Here is a 16251-nt window from a genome sequence, read left to right on the forward strand (position 1 = left end):
GTTTTACAGACTGTATAAACTCCTGAAAAGACTTAGAGTCAATTAACTACTAAATTATGCGGTATGGCGAATAATATACACGAAAGAAAACCAACTTCCGGCTGTGACTTCCGGTATGGAGTAGAGCTATGGCGGCGCCCTTGTCCGCCATCTTCCCTGCAGACGGGTACTGCTGGGTGGCCCCAAATAAGTTTACTTTTATTTTGAAATCAGTCCTCGATGCTCGCTTACCGTAATACCGAGTAGATATTCGCACCACAAAACAAGTGGAGCTCGTGACCGTGTTTTTTCCAGTGGAGGCTGACTTGACTGCAGTAGCAGAACAGTTCCAGTTCTCAGATGTTACTGGAGAACTGAACGGCAGTGAGAAGCTAAGCTAACCGTCTAACGTCAGTTCGAACCTGTCAAACCGTTAACATTCACATTGCAACGCACGCGCTGTCACAGACACCAGGACCGTGACGTGCAGGTGTGTAAACTCACCTGTCAGGTGTGTCTAATGCGCTGTTTTCGCGGCTTTTATCTCCTCTCGTGCTGTGTTTGTCTGCCGCCGTTCGGACCACCGGAATATGCGCACTTCGACCCGGAAGCTGATAGTGTGGTGACGTCACGGTGAGAGACGCTGCCGCTTGGTTTATTTCTTCACATGTAAGTTTTTTTTGTACACTTTACGATTTAAACGTTTATTAACGAGCCGCTCTCTTTCTCTCTGTCACACACACACACACACACACACCAGCCGCTCAGGTGTGTGTGTGTGAGAGAGAGGGAGACGCAGGCTGATCCTATTGGTTGTATCTGTGCTAATGCTAATGCTAAGTTTAGCTGTGTGCCGCGTTGTTTTGTTCTCGTTTTAGCCGACAGTTTCTGAATGAACCAAACTCTGTTTGAAAAGCGTCCAATTTAACTTTGATTCATGCGCTGCAGGTGTGTGTGAAGGTGTGAGTGTGTGTGTTCTCAGGTGTGTGACAGTGTGTGTGTCGCTCTTTGATTCAGCATCAAACTGATCGCAGACAGTCAGGGGACATGATCAGTATAATCATTGATCATGATATAATCTGTACCAGATCATCAGACACAGATCAGATCAGCTGTCATACAGAGACACTGAAAATGTTTACAAATATTTAGAAAATGATCATCAGGATTATCAATATTTTACACAAATAATTGCAATATTAGCACAAATTGTCAGATAAAAACAAAAACATGATTGTCATGAGATTCTGCAGAGACATTCTGTGTCTTTGTTCTCCAGACGAAAGAAAACTTGTTTGGTTCAAATTCACATTATCAAGTTTTTAATATATATATTTAAAGATATTAAACATGGATTAAAATGTTAGTGGGGAGTTACAGACTTCATAAAAACATTGTAACATGTTATAAAGTTTTAATGAACAGTTGTCATTGTGACAAACACACATAAGGTTTCATTCTGAAACAGGAACCGAAGCTGGATTTGTTCCTCTGCTGAAAATAATCAGATAAAACAGACTGACATGTTCTTCAAGCAGAACCATCGGTGAAGGACTCGAGAACGTCTCCACCTCTTTTCTATTGTTCTGTACTAAAACATGACTTCAAACAAAAACACGTGTGACATCATGTAACTGTGTCACACAAACAACACAACAAACAAAATCATTTCATCACGGCGAGGAAAAAAAGTCCTGTTGGTGAATCTGTGAGTCGAGTCGTGTGGTTAACATGTGATCTCTGGATCACATGACCCCGAAACAAACATCTCTTATACAACGTGGATTAAACAACTAGAAAACTACTGAAGGTTCATGATCTGAGAAGTTCTGAAGAAACTGGACCAAAGACAAACGTTCTGGATATAAACTATAAACTGTGGCACCAAATGAACCAAATGATGATTTCAGTCTGAATGTTTTTTGGGTTAGAATTATTTTTTTTGTATTTTCTGTTTCAATATTGACGGATGGGACAGTTTTAATGTTTTGTGAAGCTTCATGTTGTATTGAAGGTTATCTGTGATTGGTACCTGAGTTTTTAGGCATGAAAAAAGAAAAGTGATTGGTTCCTAAATATTTGGGTCCAGCTGTGGTTTCTCTGCCCGTCAGAACTTTGAACCTGAAGTTTGTTCTTTGTGATGAGAGATAAATAAATACGTGTAATGTGAGTATTTTGTCTCGTAAACTTGAGATGTGCTGCCTTTTAGTTTTTTTGAATATACACACAAGGTTTATTTTGGTTATTGAACAGTTACTGACTTTAAAAGAATCAATAATTTAACACAAAATATTGATTTAACAATGATTTTATTCCTCCAGAGTCTGTATCCATAGCAATGGTCTGATATTCAGAAATGATAGCTGACCAATCAGAATGGAGTATGTAACAAAGACGTGTAATAATATTTGTTGAACTATGAAGCCTTGAATAAATAAATAAATAAATAAAATCTTAATATCAGGATAAACATGGACCTGCTGGCAGAGCACCAGAGTCCACTTGGGGTCCCTGGACCTCTGTTTGAGACCTGCTGGTTAAAATGTTTCTGAAATCTGAACAGCAGCAGATTTTGAATGTTTGTGCAAAGTTTAATTAAAACAAACGTCTTTTTATTGTTCAGTTATTCTCCCAACAGCCTCTGGGTGGCGCCGGCAGCAGCAGCAGCAGAAGAAGAAGAAGAAGAGGAAGTGAATTAAAATGTCGGATGACGAGGACACGGCTCCGGCCGTGAAGAAGAGTCGTGTTTTCTATGGAAGCCTGGAGGAAAAAGAGCGGGAGCGGCTGAGCTCAGAGGTCGCAAGCAGTGTGGCGACAGGAAGTGATGCGGTGAAGGCGGGGATTGAGGCGGGAAACATCAACATCTCTTCAGGTTGGTCTCATGTTGTAAACTACAAACGGCTCTGTGTGTGTATATGTGAGTGAGACTCTATTTCCCATGATGCTGTGCAGGAGAGACTCTAGAGCTGGAGGAGCGGGTCAGCGAGCGGCAGCAGGAAGCACTCGCTGCATTCGAACGGCGGCGACGAGCACGACAGATCACTGTCTCCACCGACGACGCCGAGGTGAAGGCCGGCCTTCGAGCACTGGGAGAGCCAATCACATTGTTCGGAGAGGGACCAGCTGACCGCCGCGAAAGGTGTGCAATGAAAAAAAAAAAGAGTTAATGATCAAAATAATCTGTAGATGAACTGATCATTTTAAGATCAGAAACACAAAGACAGAGACAGTTTGTCTTCACATGTGTTGTTGTCATGGAAACCAAAATAAAGACATAAAAATGATGAACAAAGATTAATTTCATCCAATCAGGATTAAATTGAAGCAGCAACGCCGTCAGACGCTTCACCGGAGCGCACCGCAGAGCGCGGGACAGCTGTCCCGCCGTCAGACGCTTCACCGCAGAGCGCGGACAGCTGTCCCGCCGTCAGACGCTTCACCGCAGAGCGCGGGACAGCTGTCCCGCCGTCAGACGCTTCACCGCAGAGCGCGGACAGCTGTCCCGCCGTCAGACGCTTCACCGCAGAGCGCGGGACAGCTGACGACTGTTTCTGTCTCTGACAGACTCAGATCGTTCCTGTTAGTTTCTGACATCATGACAGAAAGAATCATTTCAGTCAGAGAGATTTTTTTAAACAGGAAAAGACCAGAAACAGAAACAGGAAGAAGAAAAAGTCCCACAGAAGACGACTTTTTACTTTTTACATTTCAGAGCCTGAACTTTTTCACTTTTACTGCAGTAAACAAGTTGAATCAGTACTTCTACACAAGTATCTGTACTTCTACTGCAGTAAAGACTGAGAGGACTTTGGACACGTCTGGGTCTTTGGAGCGACGTGTTGATCCCTGCTTATTTCAGCGAGACGATGGATGTGTTCTAACAGCGTTGTGTCACAGAGTGATGTCACTTCCTGTCAGTCCTCCAGCAACATGTTGACTCATCTTCAGAATGTTTTTCTTTTCAACATGTCTTATCTGAGGACGCTGACCTGACCAAATGTTATTGATTCACAGAGCAAAAAGGGGCGGGGCTTAGGACAGCTCAGTCATCTTCATATTGAAACCAAATGTTTTTTGTCTCCAGACTGAGAACTGTTCTGTCTGTGGTTGGTCCTGACGCTCTGAAGAAGAACCGGAGAGACGAAGAGAGAACCGAGAGAACACAGGATGAGGTACATGTACGCACGCACGCACAAACACACGCACAAACACACGCACGCACAAACACACGCACGCACGCACAAACACAAACACGCACGCACAAACACACACACACACGCACGCACGCACCTCTGCAGTGAAATTTTCTAATAAGACGATTTTTCCTTCTGACCAATCATAGTGCCAGCAGACATGGTACCACGAAGGCTCCGCCTCCCTGAGGGATGCTCGACTCTGGTTGGCCAAATACTCCCTGCCACGGTGAGTCAGTAACAAACCGATCAATCACAGACAGAAGGGGGCTCCTTATCGCTGTCATGTGATCAGCTGTGACTCGCTGTGTTTGGTCCATCAGGGCAATGAGGCGCCTCGAGGCTGCACGCACTCAGAGGGACATCACCGAGGCAACCAGAACGATCCGACAACAGGAGCTGCACAAGAGCCTGAGGGTGAGATGAGACGATAACGAGTTTAAATTTATTCACCACAAACATTCGGATAGTTTCAAACCCCGTCTGATGACTTGCTCTTCTTCTCGTCTTTTCGTCTTTTTCCTCTTCATCTTCAGAATCTCAACAACTTCTGCAGTCAGATTGGAGATGATCGACCAATCAGCTTCTGTCACTTCAGCCCTGACTCCAAAATGCTCGCCACGGCCTCCTGGTACCATGCCCCACCTACTTTAGCATTAGTATTAGCACACACAGAGTTAGCATAACCAAGAGAAGAGCTAGCATTAGAGCACGCAAGCACCTGTATTCAGATATAAAATTAGCATTAGCACTATCTTTAGCACTACTATTACCATTAGTTGTGTTTTTAGATTTCTGCTACAAATGTAGAATTACAAATGCTCATTTTGTGATGAAGCTAATGCTAACATGCTAACACCCCCCCCCCCCCCCCCCCACAGGAGCGGTCTGTGTAAGCTGTGGTCTGTCCCAGATTGTAACCTGATTCGTACACTTAGAGGTGGGAGGAGCTTATTACCATTTTAATAACCATCTCAGATTGTTGATGATGAAGATGAAGTTTATTTGGTGTTTCGGTTGTTTTTAGTTCATATTTAGACATTCAGTTAAATATTAATTCATATTTTATAATTAATAAATGTTTATACTAAAGTGATCAACTCTGACGTAGATGAAAAATTAAATGTATCAAACTAAATATCTTTTCATTTTAAATGTGTCCTGAATAACTGAGACTCCACCCCCTCTCTGACCCTACTCCCTGATTGGCTAAAGGACACAACACCAACGTAGGCGCGGTCGTCTTCCGCCCACAGGCTGGCGTCTCTCTTGACCAGTCAGACGTCAGCTTGGCCTCGTGTGCTGCTGACGGGTCTGTGAAGCTGTGGAACCTTGAGAGGTAGGAGACGAGTGGAGAGGAAGCAAGGAGACGAGAGGGGAGGCCTCAAGGAGACGAGGGGGAGGAGACAAGGAGATGGGGGGGAGGAGACAAGGAGACGAGGGGGAGGAAACAAGGAGATGAAGGGGAGGAGACAAGGAGACGGGGGGAGACAAGGAGACGAGAGGGAAGGACACAATGAGATGAGGGGGAGGAGACAAGGAGACGAGGGGGAGGAGATGAGGAGATGTGGGGGTAGGAGACAAGGTAAAGTGGGGGTAGGAGACAAGGAGACAAGAGGGTAGGAGATCAGAAGACGGGGGGAGAAGAGGCAAGGAGGCGATGGGAGGAGACACAAGGATATGGGGGGATGTGGGGGGAGGAGACAAGGACACAAGGAAGGAGGACACAAGGAGATGGGGGAGGAGGAAAGGAGACGAGGTGGGAGGTCACAAGCAGATGAGGAGGGAGGAGTTGAGGAGATAGATGTGAATAATGTTAAATCCTCCTGTCCATATGTGGTCATTCATTCCTGTCTCTCCCTGGTTGCCGCAGCGACGAGCCAGTGGCGGATATTGAGGGTCACAGTGAGCGAGTATCTCGAGTGTCCTGGCATCCATCAGGGAGGTTTCTGGGAACAACCAGGTGACTGTCTGTCTCTCACCTGTCTCTCTGTCTGTCTGTAGTTATGATAACTCTTGGCGTCTCACCTGTCTGTCTCTCACCTGATTGTCTGTCTGTAGTTATGAAAACTCTTGGCGTCTCACCTGTCTGTCTCTCACTTGTCTGTCTGTCTGTCTGTAGTTATGATAACTCTTGGCGTCTCACCTGTCTGTCTCTCACCTGTCTGTCTGTCTGTAGTTATGATAACTCTTGGCGTCTAACTTGTCTGTCTCTCACCTGTCTGTCTGTCTGTAGTTATGATAACTCTTGGCGTCTCACCTGTCTGTCTCTCACCTGTCTGTCTGTCTGTAGTTATGATAACTCTTGGCGTCTCACCTGTCTGTCTGTCTGTAGTTATGATAACTCTTGGCGTCTCACCTGTCTGTCTCTCACCTGTCTGTCTGTCTGTAGTTATGATAACTCTTGGCGTCTAACTTGTCTGTCTCTCACCTGTCTGTCTGTCTGTAGTTATGATAACTCTTGGCGTCTCACCTGTCTGTCTCTCACCTGTCTGTCTGTCTGTAGTTATGATAACTCTTGGCGTCTCACCTGTCTGTCTGTCTGTAGTTATGATAACTCTTGGCGTCTCACCTGTCTGTCTCTCACCTGATTGTCTGTCTGTCTGTAGTTATGATAACTCTTGGCGTCTCACCTGTCTGTCTGTCTGTCTGTAGTTATGATAACTCTTGGCGTCTCACCTGTCTGTCTGTCTGTCTGTAGTTATGATAACTCTTGGCGTCTCACCTGTCTGTCTGTCTGTCTGTCTGTCTGTAGTTAGGATAACTCTTGGCGTCTCACCTGTCTGTCTCTCACCTGTCTCTCTGTCTGTCTGTAGTTATGATAACTCTTGGCGTCTCACCTGTCTGTCTGTCTGTAGTTATGATAACTCTTGGCGTCTCACCTGTCTGTCTCTCACCTGATTGTCTGTCTGTCTGTAGTTATGATAACTCTTGGCGTCTCACCTGTCTGTCTGTCTGTCTGTAGTTATGATAACTCTTGGCGTCTCACCTGTCTGTCTCTCACCTGTCTGTCTGTCTGTAGTTATGATAACTCTTGGCGTCTCACCTGTCTGTCTCTCACCTGTCTGTCTGTCTGTAGTTATGATAACTCTTGGCGTCTGTGGGATCTGGAGGTTCAGGAGGAGATTCTCCATCAGGAGGGTCACAGTAAAGGAGTCCACGACCTCCACTTCCACCCTGATGGATCACTGGCTGCTACTGGGTAAAATACACACTGCATTGGTCTGTACTGCAGTCTGTACTGCAGTCTGTACTGCAGTCTGTATTACAGTCTGTACTGACGTGTTGTTGAGGTGTCTGTTATCTGTGACAGATGTTAAAGTGTCAGTTAATGATGTTTATATTAAGTTATTAATTTGTTCTATAGTTTATATTAATGTACTTCAAACAGTACAGAACAAGTACTCGGATACTGTACTACTGTACAAAGTACTCTGATATAATTAATGATAGTTAATTAGTACTCTGTAGTACTCTTTGCTCACAGTATCTGTCAGTTGTACAGGTACTACAGCAACAATTAGAATGTATCTGTTTTGACTAAATCTGAAGTTTAAATCCTGTCTGTGGTCACCCCCCCCCCCCCCCCCCCCCCGTCTGTTGACCAATCACCCCTCTCTCTGTGCCCATGCCGTCTTGGCTCTCGTCCAATCAGAGGCCTGGATGCATTTGGCAGGGTGTGGGACCTTCGGACGGGACGCTGCGTTGTTTTCCTGGAGGGACACCTGAAGGAGATCTACAGCCTGCACTTCTCACCCAACGGGTCAGCCAATCAGAGATGAGCACGCGAAACACACAGCCAATCAGAGATGAGCACGCGAAACACACAGCCAATCACAGATGAGCACGCGAAACACACAGCCAATCACAGATGAGCACGCAAAACACACAGCCAATCACAGATGAGCACGCGAAACACACAGCCAATCACAGATGAGCAAAGTGAAGAGAACAATAGATGCAGAAAGAATAAAAACTGATGCAGAATTTAAATTTTAAAAAAGCTTTTTCACATCACAGAGGATTTTTCTTTTTTTCATGAAGTTATTTCAAAGTTTTTGTGTGTAATTTTAATATTTATATTAATTATAATTTGAACGTGTGTGTTTGTTGCTCTCAGGTATCACCTGGCGACAGGAAGTGGTGATAACACCTGTAAAGTTTGGGAGCTGAGAAACAGAAAGTGTCTGTACACAGTCCCCGCCCACCAGAACCTGGTTTCTGCCGTCCGCTTCCAACGTAACAAACACACCTTCAATTTGTTGAATTTTAATTTATTTCATTTTGTTTTAATTTACTTTCTTGCTTAATTTATCTATATGCATTCTTTGTTTGTCTCTGACATCACTTCCTGTTTGAGTCTCTGACCTCACTTCCCGTTTGTCTTTTCCTGTGCAGCCACAGACGGTCATTTCCTGTTGACTGGAGCATACGACAACACGGCGAAGGTTTGGAGTCACCCAGGCTGGACGCCACTGAAGACACTCGCCGGACATGAGGGGAAGGTACAAACGCTCTCCTGTGATTGGTCCGCTCAGACGCTGCTGCTGCTGATTGGTGGAGATGTCTTGGGTGCGTTAACGTGTCACACCTGCTTTTGTTTTTTCAGGTGATGGGTGTTGACGTCTCACCGGATGGGAAACTGATCGCCACCAGCTCCTACGACCGAACCTTCAAACTCTGGCTGTCTGAGTGATGTCACAGTGATGTCATAGTGATGTCATGGTCTCAAGGCAACAGTGGAACAAAAAGACAAAAGTTTTATGTTTTCTGACATGAAATGTTTCAGTGTTTTTTTTTTGTTTTTGTTTTTAATAAAATAAAAGTTAACATTTTTGAATTTTGTGTCTTTCTCATGTTTTTATTTGTTGTTTTGTTTGTGACTTTGTGAAAACAAACAAAACAAAACTCATGCACATATTTTTACACAAAACTTTTTTTAAATGCTTATTTTTATGTGGAAAAAAAGTTGCAACTTGTTTTTCAGACATCCATCCATCTTCTTCCACTGATCCGGGGTCAGCAGTCCGAGCAGGACGCCCAGACTTCCCGCTCCCAAGGCGTTCCCAGGCCAGCCGGGTGACAGCGCGTCCTGGCTTTTCCCCGGAGCCTCCTTGCAGTGGGAGGCTCTACTCCGAGCTCCTCCCCCTGTCTCTAAGGCAGCGTCCCGCCACCCTGCAGAGGAAACTCATTTCAGACGCTTGTATCTGAGGTCTTGTTCTTTCGGTCACGACCCAAAGTTGAGGGTAGGAACGTAGATTGACCAGAAAATCGAGAGCTTCGCCTTTCGGCTCAGCTCCTTCTTTCCCACGGCAGACCGGCGCAACGACCACATTACTGCCGCCGCACCGATCCGTCCGTCCATCTCACGCTCCGTCCTCCCGTCACTCGTGAACAAGACCCCAAGACAAATTTTGTAATATAAAAAACTCTGAAACCAAAATTTGATCAAACGCCTCGTGTCTCTGGCTGATAGTTATTCATTATTCATGCGCATATTTAATGAGAAATACTATATTGATTATCAAGGAGAAGCTGGTCACATGACAGATGCTCCCATTTAAGGACAGAAAATATAGAAGTAATTATTAAAATAGCATGCGTTCTACCACAATATATAACAAAATAATATGACAGATTTCAACAAGGAAACATTCAAAGTTCTTTAAAACATCAAATACATCAAGACAAAATTTAACAAACAAATGGAAATATAAAGAAAATAAGATAAAACAGGAAAGTAAAAGTTACAGTTCAGTTTAAGATATTAAAGCATCAGAATATATAAAAAATATAACAGCAATATAGAAATATAAAATAAACATTGCATAGAAGAAAAAGAAAATTGAATAAATGTAAGAATTGTGTACAAAAATGTGCATCTCGCTGTCATGTGACCTCTGACCTGAGACAGTGACGCGTGTCTCTCTGATATCGTGAATCTCGCTGCAGCACAAAATGTAAAAAATGCTTTGTTAAACAAATTATTACCTCATTTGCATTATTCAGTGAATAATTAGTTAAAGAACGGCGCGTTTTACAGACGATTTAATCATAAACTCTGATCATAACCTGCTGCTGACCAGGTGATGAGTTTAGCATCAGTTACCATGGTGATCTGACCAGGTGACTCTGAACATCCTGTCTCACTAACACATTAATGTTGTTTTGTAGTTTCACTCCTCAGGTGATGAGCAGCAGGTGTGTGACGGAGGAGACACTCGGTGCCTTCATTACGTTGAATCTTGCCTCCTCGTCTCCTTTCCTTCATCCCTCCGCCCTCATGATGAAGGATTCTCACAGTAACATGATGAAGGTACCATGTTTGTGTGATCGAGACGTCAGGAAGTAAAGGTGACTAACTGTTTCTGAGTGATCGTCAAACACAAACCCATGAAACTAACTGTCGTCCATTTTATTGAAGTGTGTCAACATTTATGTTCAAAATACAAACATTCACTCACTTATCTGCTCTACTGTTGTTATAATAATATTAACACTATTGTTAACAACAACACAATAATAATGATAATAATAATAATAATAATAATAATAATAATAATAATAATAATAATAATAATGGTGATAAGAGCAGTAGAACTATAAAGAGTTTAAAAGTGTAAATCAAACAGATCAAACGTTACTGATTTTTATTTCATCTTCGGTCTTTTCTTTCAGCTTTATGTTCAGACTCTTATTTTGAAGTGGAACTGAAAGGAAGTTGGTGTCTGACGTGACTTCCTGTCAGTGCCTCGGTCCCCTCTCTCTCAGGTGATGGACGCTCAGAAGGTAAGAACCTGATAGAACCTGATCAATCAATCCGCTGATCGATGATCAATAACAACATGTGATCTGTGAGCTGCAGACAAGACACATAGACAACACATGGAGGAGAGAGAGAGAGAGAGAGAGGATTAGCGCTCTCTCTCTCTCTCTCTCTCTCTGGTCGAGTCAGGTTCACTGTGAATTGTGAAGCTGATTAACGTTTTTTTTTTTCTCTGAAACTTTATTGAAACAAAAACAAACAGTCAGTAGATTATTGATTATAAGGACTAGCAGTTCTCTCTGTTGTCAATAAAAATATTTATGATGATCAGTCTCATCTGTTTGTTATGTGAATATTTAAAGGTGCAGTTTGTGATATTTTATACTGAAGGTCAGACCAAAACAAATGTAGGCTTCGATTTATCAATAAAGTTAAACTATCATCTGATCAAACTGATAAGTGCTGATCAGAAATGGATCATCTGTTGAGCTGTGAAATAATGAAATTATTTATTAGGCAGTCATGTTGGAAACAGAGAGAACTGGCTTCCTGATTGGTTCATTATAATCAGCTGACTGGTTTCAGGGTTGTTAATGCTTTAAATAGAATTGATTGTTTTGAATTGGAACGCGTCCAAAGTCTTATCACCTGTTTGAAATGTTTTACACTGAAGGGAAAAACCTTATATGGTGTTTTTCCTGTGTCAGTACTGAGCGCGCTCAGATCTCATGTCCATATAAGGTTACTGATAAAATTACATGATCAAATGTTTTTGTCCAGATTCTAATTGGAGCGTTAAAGTTGGTTAACTTTGTTTTGAATGTGATGATTGATTATTGATTATTGTCATATTTCAACTGATCATTTTCTGTGTTCAATTTGTGTTTTTCAAACTAAAAAGGTTTTTGTTTTTAAGACATCTGGCTTTTATTTAGAAAACCCATGAGCTGACCCCCCCCCCCCACTCACCCCCCCCCCCCTCTCATTGTCTATGTGACTCACACTCTCTCTTCTTTTATTCAGCATCAGTGGAGATACAGGTCACTGCACTGTAAAACTACTGCACTGTAAAACTACTGCAGTTAAAATTACTGCACTGTAAAACTACTGCACTGTAAAACTGCTGCAGTTAAAATTACTGCACTGTAAAACTACTGCACTGTAAAACTGCTGCAGTTAAAACTACTGCCCTGTAAAACTACTGCCCTGTAAAACTACTGCACTGTAAAACTACTGCAGTTAAAACTACTGCACTGTAAAACTACTGCAGTTAAAACTACTGCACTGTCAAACTACTGCACTGTAAAACTACTGCAGTTAAAACTACTGCACTGTAAAACTACTGCCCTGTAAAACTACTGCCCTGTAAAACTACTGCAGTTAAAACTACTGCAGTTAAAACTACTGCACTGTAAAACTACTGCAGTTAAAACTACTGCACTGTAAAACTACTGCAGTTAAAACTACTGCACTGTAAAACTACTGCACTGTAAAACTACTGCAGTTAAAACTACTGCACTGTAAAACTACTGCACTGTAAAACTACTGCCCTGTAAAACTACTGCAGTTAAAACTACTGCACTGTAAAACTACTGCACTGTAAAACTACTGCAGTTAAAACTACTGCCCTGTAAAACTACTGCACTGTAAAACTACTGCCCTGTAAAACTACTGCACTGTAAAACTACTGCAGTTAAAACTACTGCCCTGTAAAACTACTGCACTGTAAAACTACTGCAGTTAAAACTACTGCACTGTAAAACTACTGCACTGTAAAACTACTGCAGTTAAAACTACTGCACTGTAAAACTACTGCAGTTAAAACTACTGCACTGTAAAACTACTGCACTGTAAAACTACTGCATTGTAAATTTACTGCAGTTAAAACTACTGGAGCTAAACCACTACTGCACTGTTCAACTGTAGTCCTGTAAAACTACTACTACTAAAACTACTGCACTGTAAAACTACTGCACTGTAAAACTACTGCCCTGTAAAACTACTGCCCTGTAAAACTGCTGCATCCATTGCTGTAAAATTATAACTGAATTTTATTTTAACATTTCTGAGCCCGAGGAAAAACTGCAGTGTTTCCTCTACATTCATTCAGGGGTGGCGGCCCGCTGCTCCTAAATCCTAAATCCTAGCCGCCACTCCTTCAAATTTCTTTTTTTTCTTTTTTTTCATTGATGATGCAAACACACCACCGCCGCATCTCTCCGCCTTCAGAACAGACTCCTGTCGGTTACTTGCGAGCACTGAGGTAAACTGCAGATAACTTTCTTGCTCAGTATGGAAATATACTTGCGCGTGCTCATTTGCATGATGCTGGCGTTGTTTGGGGGGCGCGGTCGTCAAGCACGTCAAGCACCTAGGCGACGGGGCGGAGTCAGAGGAGCGAATTCCCGAATTACAAATAAACAATAAAGCAGCGAATCACCGGCCGGAGAAGAGGCAGACGTAAGTTATTAGCTTGAGAAAACTCGACATAGATTTTACAAGTTAAACAGACGTTCACATGTTGATGACCAGCTGACGTTACGTAACTTATCGGTAGTTTAAGTTAATTTGGCCCGGTGCCAACTCAGTGTCGCTAACGTTAGTAAACTAATTGATAGCATTAGGCTAACGTTAATATCTACACGCCATTATGTAACAACTGACTGCATTTCTCAGATGAGTTTATTGAAATATTTCTCTGAGAAGAGAAATGGAACGCCCCCCCTCGCTGCTGAAAAAACATCCTAGAGGAAACACTGAACTGATTTGTGTTTTTCTGTGATACAAATAAAGTTTGATGTGTTTGTCTGTCACCCAGGAAGCTCTGCGCAGGATCATCAGCACGTTAGCTAATAAGAATGAAGAGCTCCAAAACTTCCTGGAAACAGTTGACAACACACTGACAGGACTGCAGGTCAGCATCTGATTGGCTGAGAGGGAGCAGAAGGAGGGGCTTAGATGGGGTAGCTAACAGTTTTATCAAAAAAGAAATAAACTGAAGTAAACTTAATCCATCCAATCAGGAGGAGTCATGTAAGGTGATGTCAGAACTGGAGGTGGAGCTTGAGCTGCTAAGCTCTGCCTTGGAAGAGAAGGGGGTGGAGCTTCGTGGAGTCATTAAAGAGGAAAAGCAGAGAAAAGAGGCGGGGCTTCAGGTAAAGAAATATCTCTTGAACTTTATGTCAAATCTTAAGAAAAAAGTCTCATATTTTAAGAACATTATTCATGAAAGTTTTGTTTGACTAATTCTTACAGTCTTTGAATTTTTGCTGTTACATTTTTAAATCTGTATTTTCACAAAACGTTTTTTAATCTTTACTTGCTTCTGAATATTTTTCACTGGACATTTTAAAAGTATTTTTCTGTTTATGATTTTTCAGAAGCAGTTGTCGGAGGGAAAATTTGCTCTGCTGTCGTGTGAAGAACTGCTCGAGTTCGCAAACCAAACGCTGACCATCACCAACGAAGAAGAATTTCTAAAGGCAAAGTTTCAACACTTTCAAAAAACTTATAGCCTGTAAAACCATAATTAAATGAATTCTAAAACATTTTTTTTTTAAATTTGAAACGACTTCATTACGTTTCTTTTTTCTGTTTTCTTTTGCAGGCTGCTAAACAAATCAAAGAACGGTACGTGCACTGTAAAAATATTATTTTATTTCATGTTCATGCAATGATGATATTATGTCGTCATTTTCCTAATTTATTGATTAAATGATTTGTTTGTTTACTGTCGGTCTCTCATCGTCACATTTTAATGTATTTTTTGGTTTTTGTTGATTTCCTCTCAAACATTAACACAATTCAAACTAACAAATCAAAATTCAGATGTATAACCCCGCCCCTTAACAACGTAACCCCGCCCCTCCCTCTGCCAGAGTAACCATGGCTCCAGCGTTCCGACTGACGACTCGTCCGGCAGTGTCGGAGAACATGTCGCAATTTACTGTCGACTTCAGCACGGAGAGGGCGGGGCTTCAACGACTTCACTTCCTTCCAGGTGAGTCACACCTGTTCTTCTTCTTTGTTTCTTTGTGTGTGATGTTTTGTTTTGAAAATGATTGAAAACTAAATATTCATATTAAACATGTTTCAGAGTCGTGGCGGCAAACAAAATAAATCAACAAGAGTAAAAGAAACTTAGAATTTTTATTATATTTTCTTTCTACTTCCTGTTTTATTTTGGAAAATATTCACAACTCTTTGTTTTTACAGCAGATCACCTGACCTTCATCTGCAGAAAACGTCAGTAAGACGCTTTTGATTTGTGTTTTGGTTTCAGTTCCCGGAGCTCCAGAGATCGACGTGTCCAGCTGTGTCGTTCGTGACAACAGCATCATGGTTGCATGGCGACCAGCCAGTGAGGCCGACGGTGACATCAGCGGACGGATCGAACGTTACGAACTTGAATACCGAAAAACAAACCGCGACAGCTCTCTGAGAGCTGCGGGAGAGGCATGCTGGGAAAAAATTCACGATATCAGAGAGACGCACGTCACTGTCTCAGGTCAGAGGTCACATGACAGAACTTTCCCATCAGTCTCTCTACTTTGTGTTTACTGCTAATTAGATGATGGTAGCATGCTAACAGGCTAAAGTGAGCATCGCTGTGTTAGCATGCTAGTGTTAGCATTAGCCTCGTTGAACTGCTAGTATGACTGTAGACTGAAGTTGTTTTATTCATTTAAAAGTAAAATTAATGTTTTCTGTGAAAGAAAAAAGAATCAAATGTTGAATTATTTTAGTTCTTTTTTATTTATTAGATAAAATGTTGAATGTTTACATTTTTATTTTATTTATCAGATGATGCAGTTTTTCTCTTTCAGGTCTGAAGTTTGACTCACGTTTCATCGTCGTTCGAGTTCGAGCGAGAAACAAAACGGCTGCCGGCGAGTTCTCTGAGCCCGTTGCCATGGAAACCAGAGGTGACCACATGAATGAATGAGTGAGGGCGACGTGTTGTCCAGTTTACACCCTCATTGATACACGGGATCGACAAAATAACAGAATCATCTATTGGTGATCATTATGGAAATATAATGATGATTAACAGTTAATTGATGATTGATTAATTGGTCATTAAAATTTTTTAGACGCATAAAATTTAATCAATTTGTCAAACAACAGGAAGAAAAATGCATTTGGCTGGTTTGGTTGTTTCTTTTTTTTTCGTCTGACGGAGAAGAAAAAAACTAGAAACTAACTGTTTGTCTTTAACATGAAAACATTAAATTAATTATATTATTAAACTTTATAGAAAATTCTGTTTCCTGTTTGTTGGAACGTGAGAACAAGAACTCACTTCCTCTTCTT

At 42.0% G+C, this 16251-nt stretch overlaps 2 protein-coding genes across 2 annotated transcripts in view; both read left to right on the forward strand.

The window, feature by feature from the left end:
* The first annotated feature begins 311 nt into the window (after positions 1 to 311).
* prpf4 (pre-mRNA splicing tri-snRNP complex factor PRPF4) lies at positions 312 to 9012 on the forward strand. The gene is made up of 15 exons (XM_084745824.1): positions 312 to 648; positions 2603 to 2851; positions 2932 to 3118; positions 4064 to 4151; positions 4322 to 4401; positions 4496 to 4589; positions 4709 to 4803; positions 5054 to 5112; positions 5388 to 5511; positions 6046 to 6135; positions 7252 to 7374; positions 7828 to 7935; positions 8293 to 8411; positions 8571 to 8677; positions 8782 to 9012. The coding sequence occupies exons 2-15, from the start codon at positions 2680 to 2682 to the stop codon at positions 8866 to 8868; spliced, it is 1533 nt and encodes a 510-aa protein (XP_084601950.1). The 5' UTR covers positions 312 to 648; positions 2603 to 2679; the 3' UTR covers positions 8869 to 9012.
* Positions 9013 to 10915: 1903 nt separating this feature from the next.
* The window catches only part of LOC146308889 (FSD1-like protein), a 9349-nt gene continuing 4013 nt past the window's right edge, over positions 10916 to 16251 (forward strand). Inside the window, exons 1-8 of the mRNA XM_084745825.1 lie at positions 10916 to 10961; positions 13757 to 13852; positions 13962 to 14093; positions 14319 to 14420; positions 14546 to 14568; positions 14817 to 14938; positions 15221 to 15445; positions 15765 to 15863. Of these exons, the coding sequence (XP_084601951.1) occupies positions 10947 to 10961; positions 13757 to 13852; positions 13962 to 14093; positions 14319 to 14420; positions 14546 to 14568; positions 14817 to 14938; positions 15221 to 15445; positions 15765 to 15863 (814 nt within the window). The 5' untranslated portion in view covers positions 10916 to 10946. The remainder of the gene's footprint in view (positions 10962 to 13756; positions 13853 to 13961; positions 14094 to 14318; positions 14421 to 14545; positions 14569 to 14816; positions 14939 to 15220; positions 15446 to 15764; positions 15864 to 16251) is intronic.

This window comes from Lutjanus erythropterus, chromosome 20, assembly GCF_056507025.1.
Source record: "Lutjanus erythropterus isolate fLutEry1 chromosome 20, fLutEry1.hap2, whole genome shotgun sequence".
Classification (NCBI taxonomy): Eukaryota; Metazoa; Chordata; class Actinopteri; order Lutjaniformes; family Lutjanidae; genus Lutjanus; species Lutjanus erythropterus.

Bases quoted from the DNA above. Each gene is read 5' to 3' on its own strand.
- prpf4 (XM_084745824.1), top strand. From the start codon at position 2,680: ATGTCGGATGACGAGGACACGGCTCCGGCCGTGAAGAAGAGTCGTGTT. The intron at 3,119-4,063 runs GTGTGCAATGAA...TTTTGTCTCCAG, and splicing joins CCAGCTGACCGCCGCGAAAG to ACTGAGAACTGTTCTGTCTG. The intron at 8,678-8,781 runs GTACAAACGCTC...TTGTTTTTTCAG, and splicing joins TCGCCGGACATGAGGGGAAG to GTGATGGGTGTTGACGTCTC.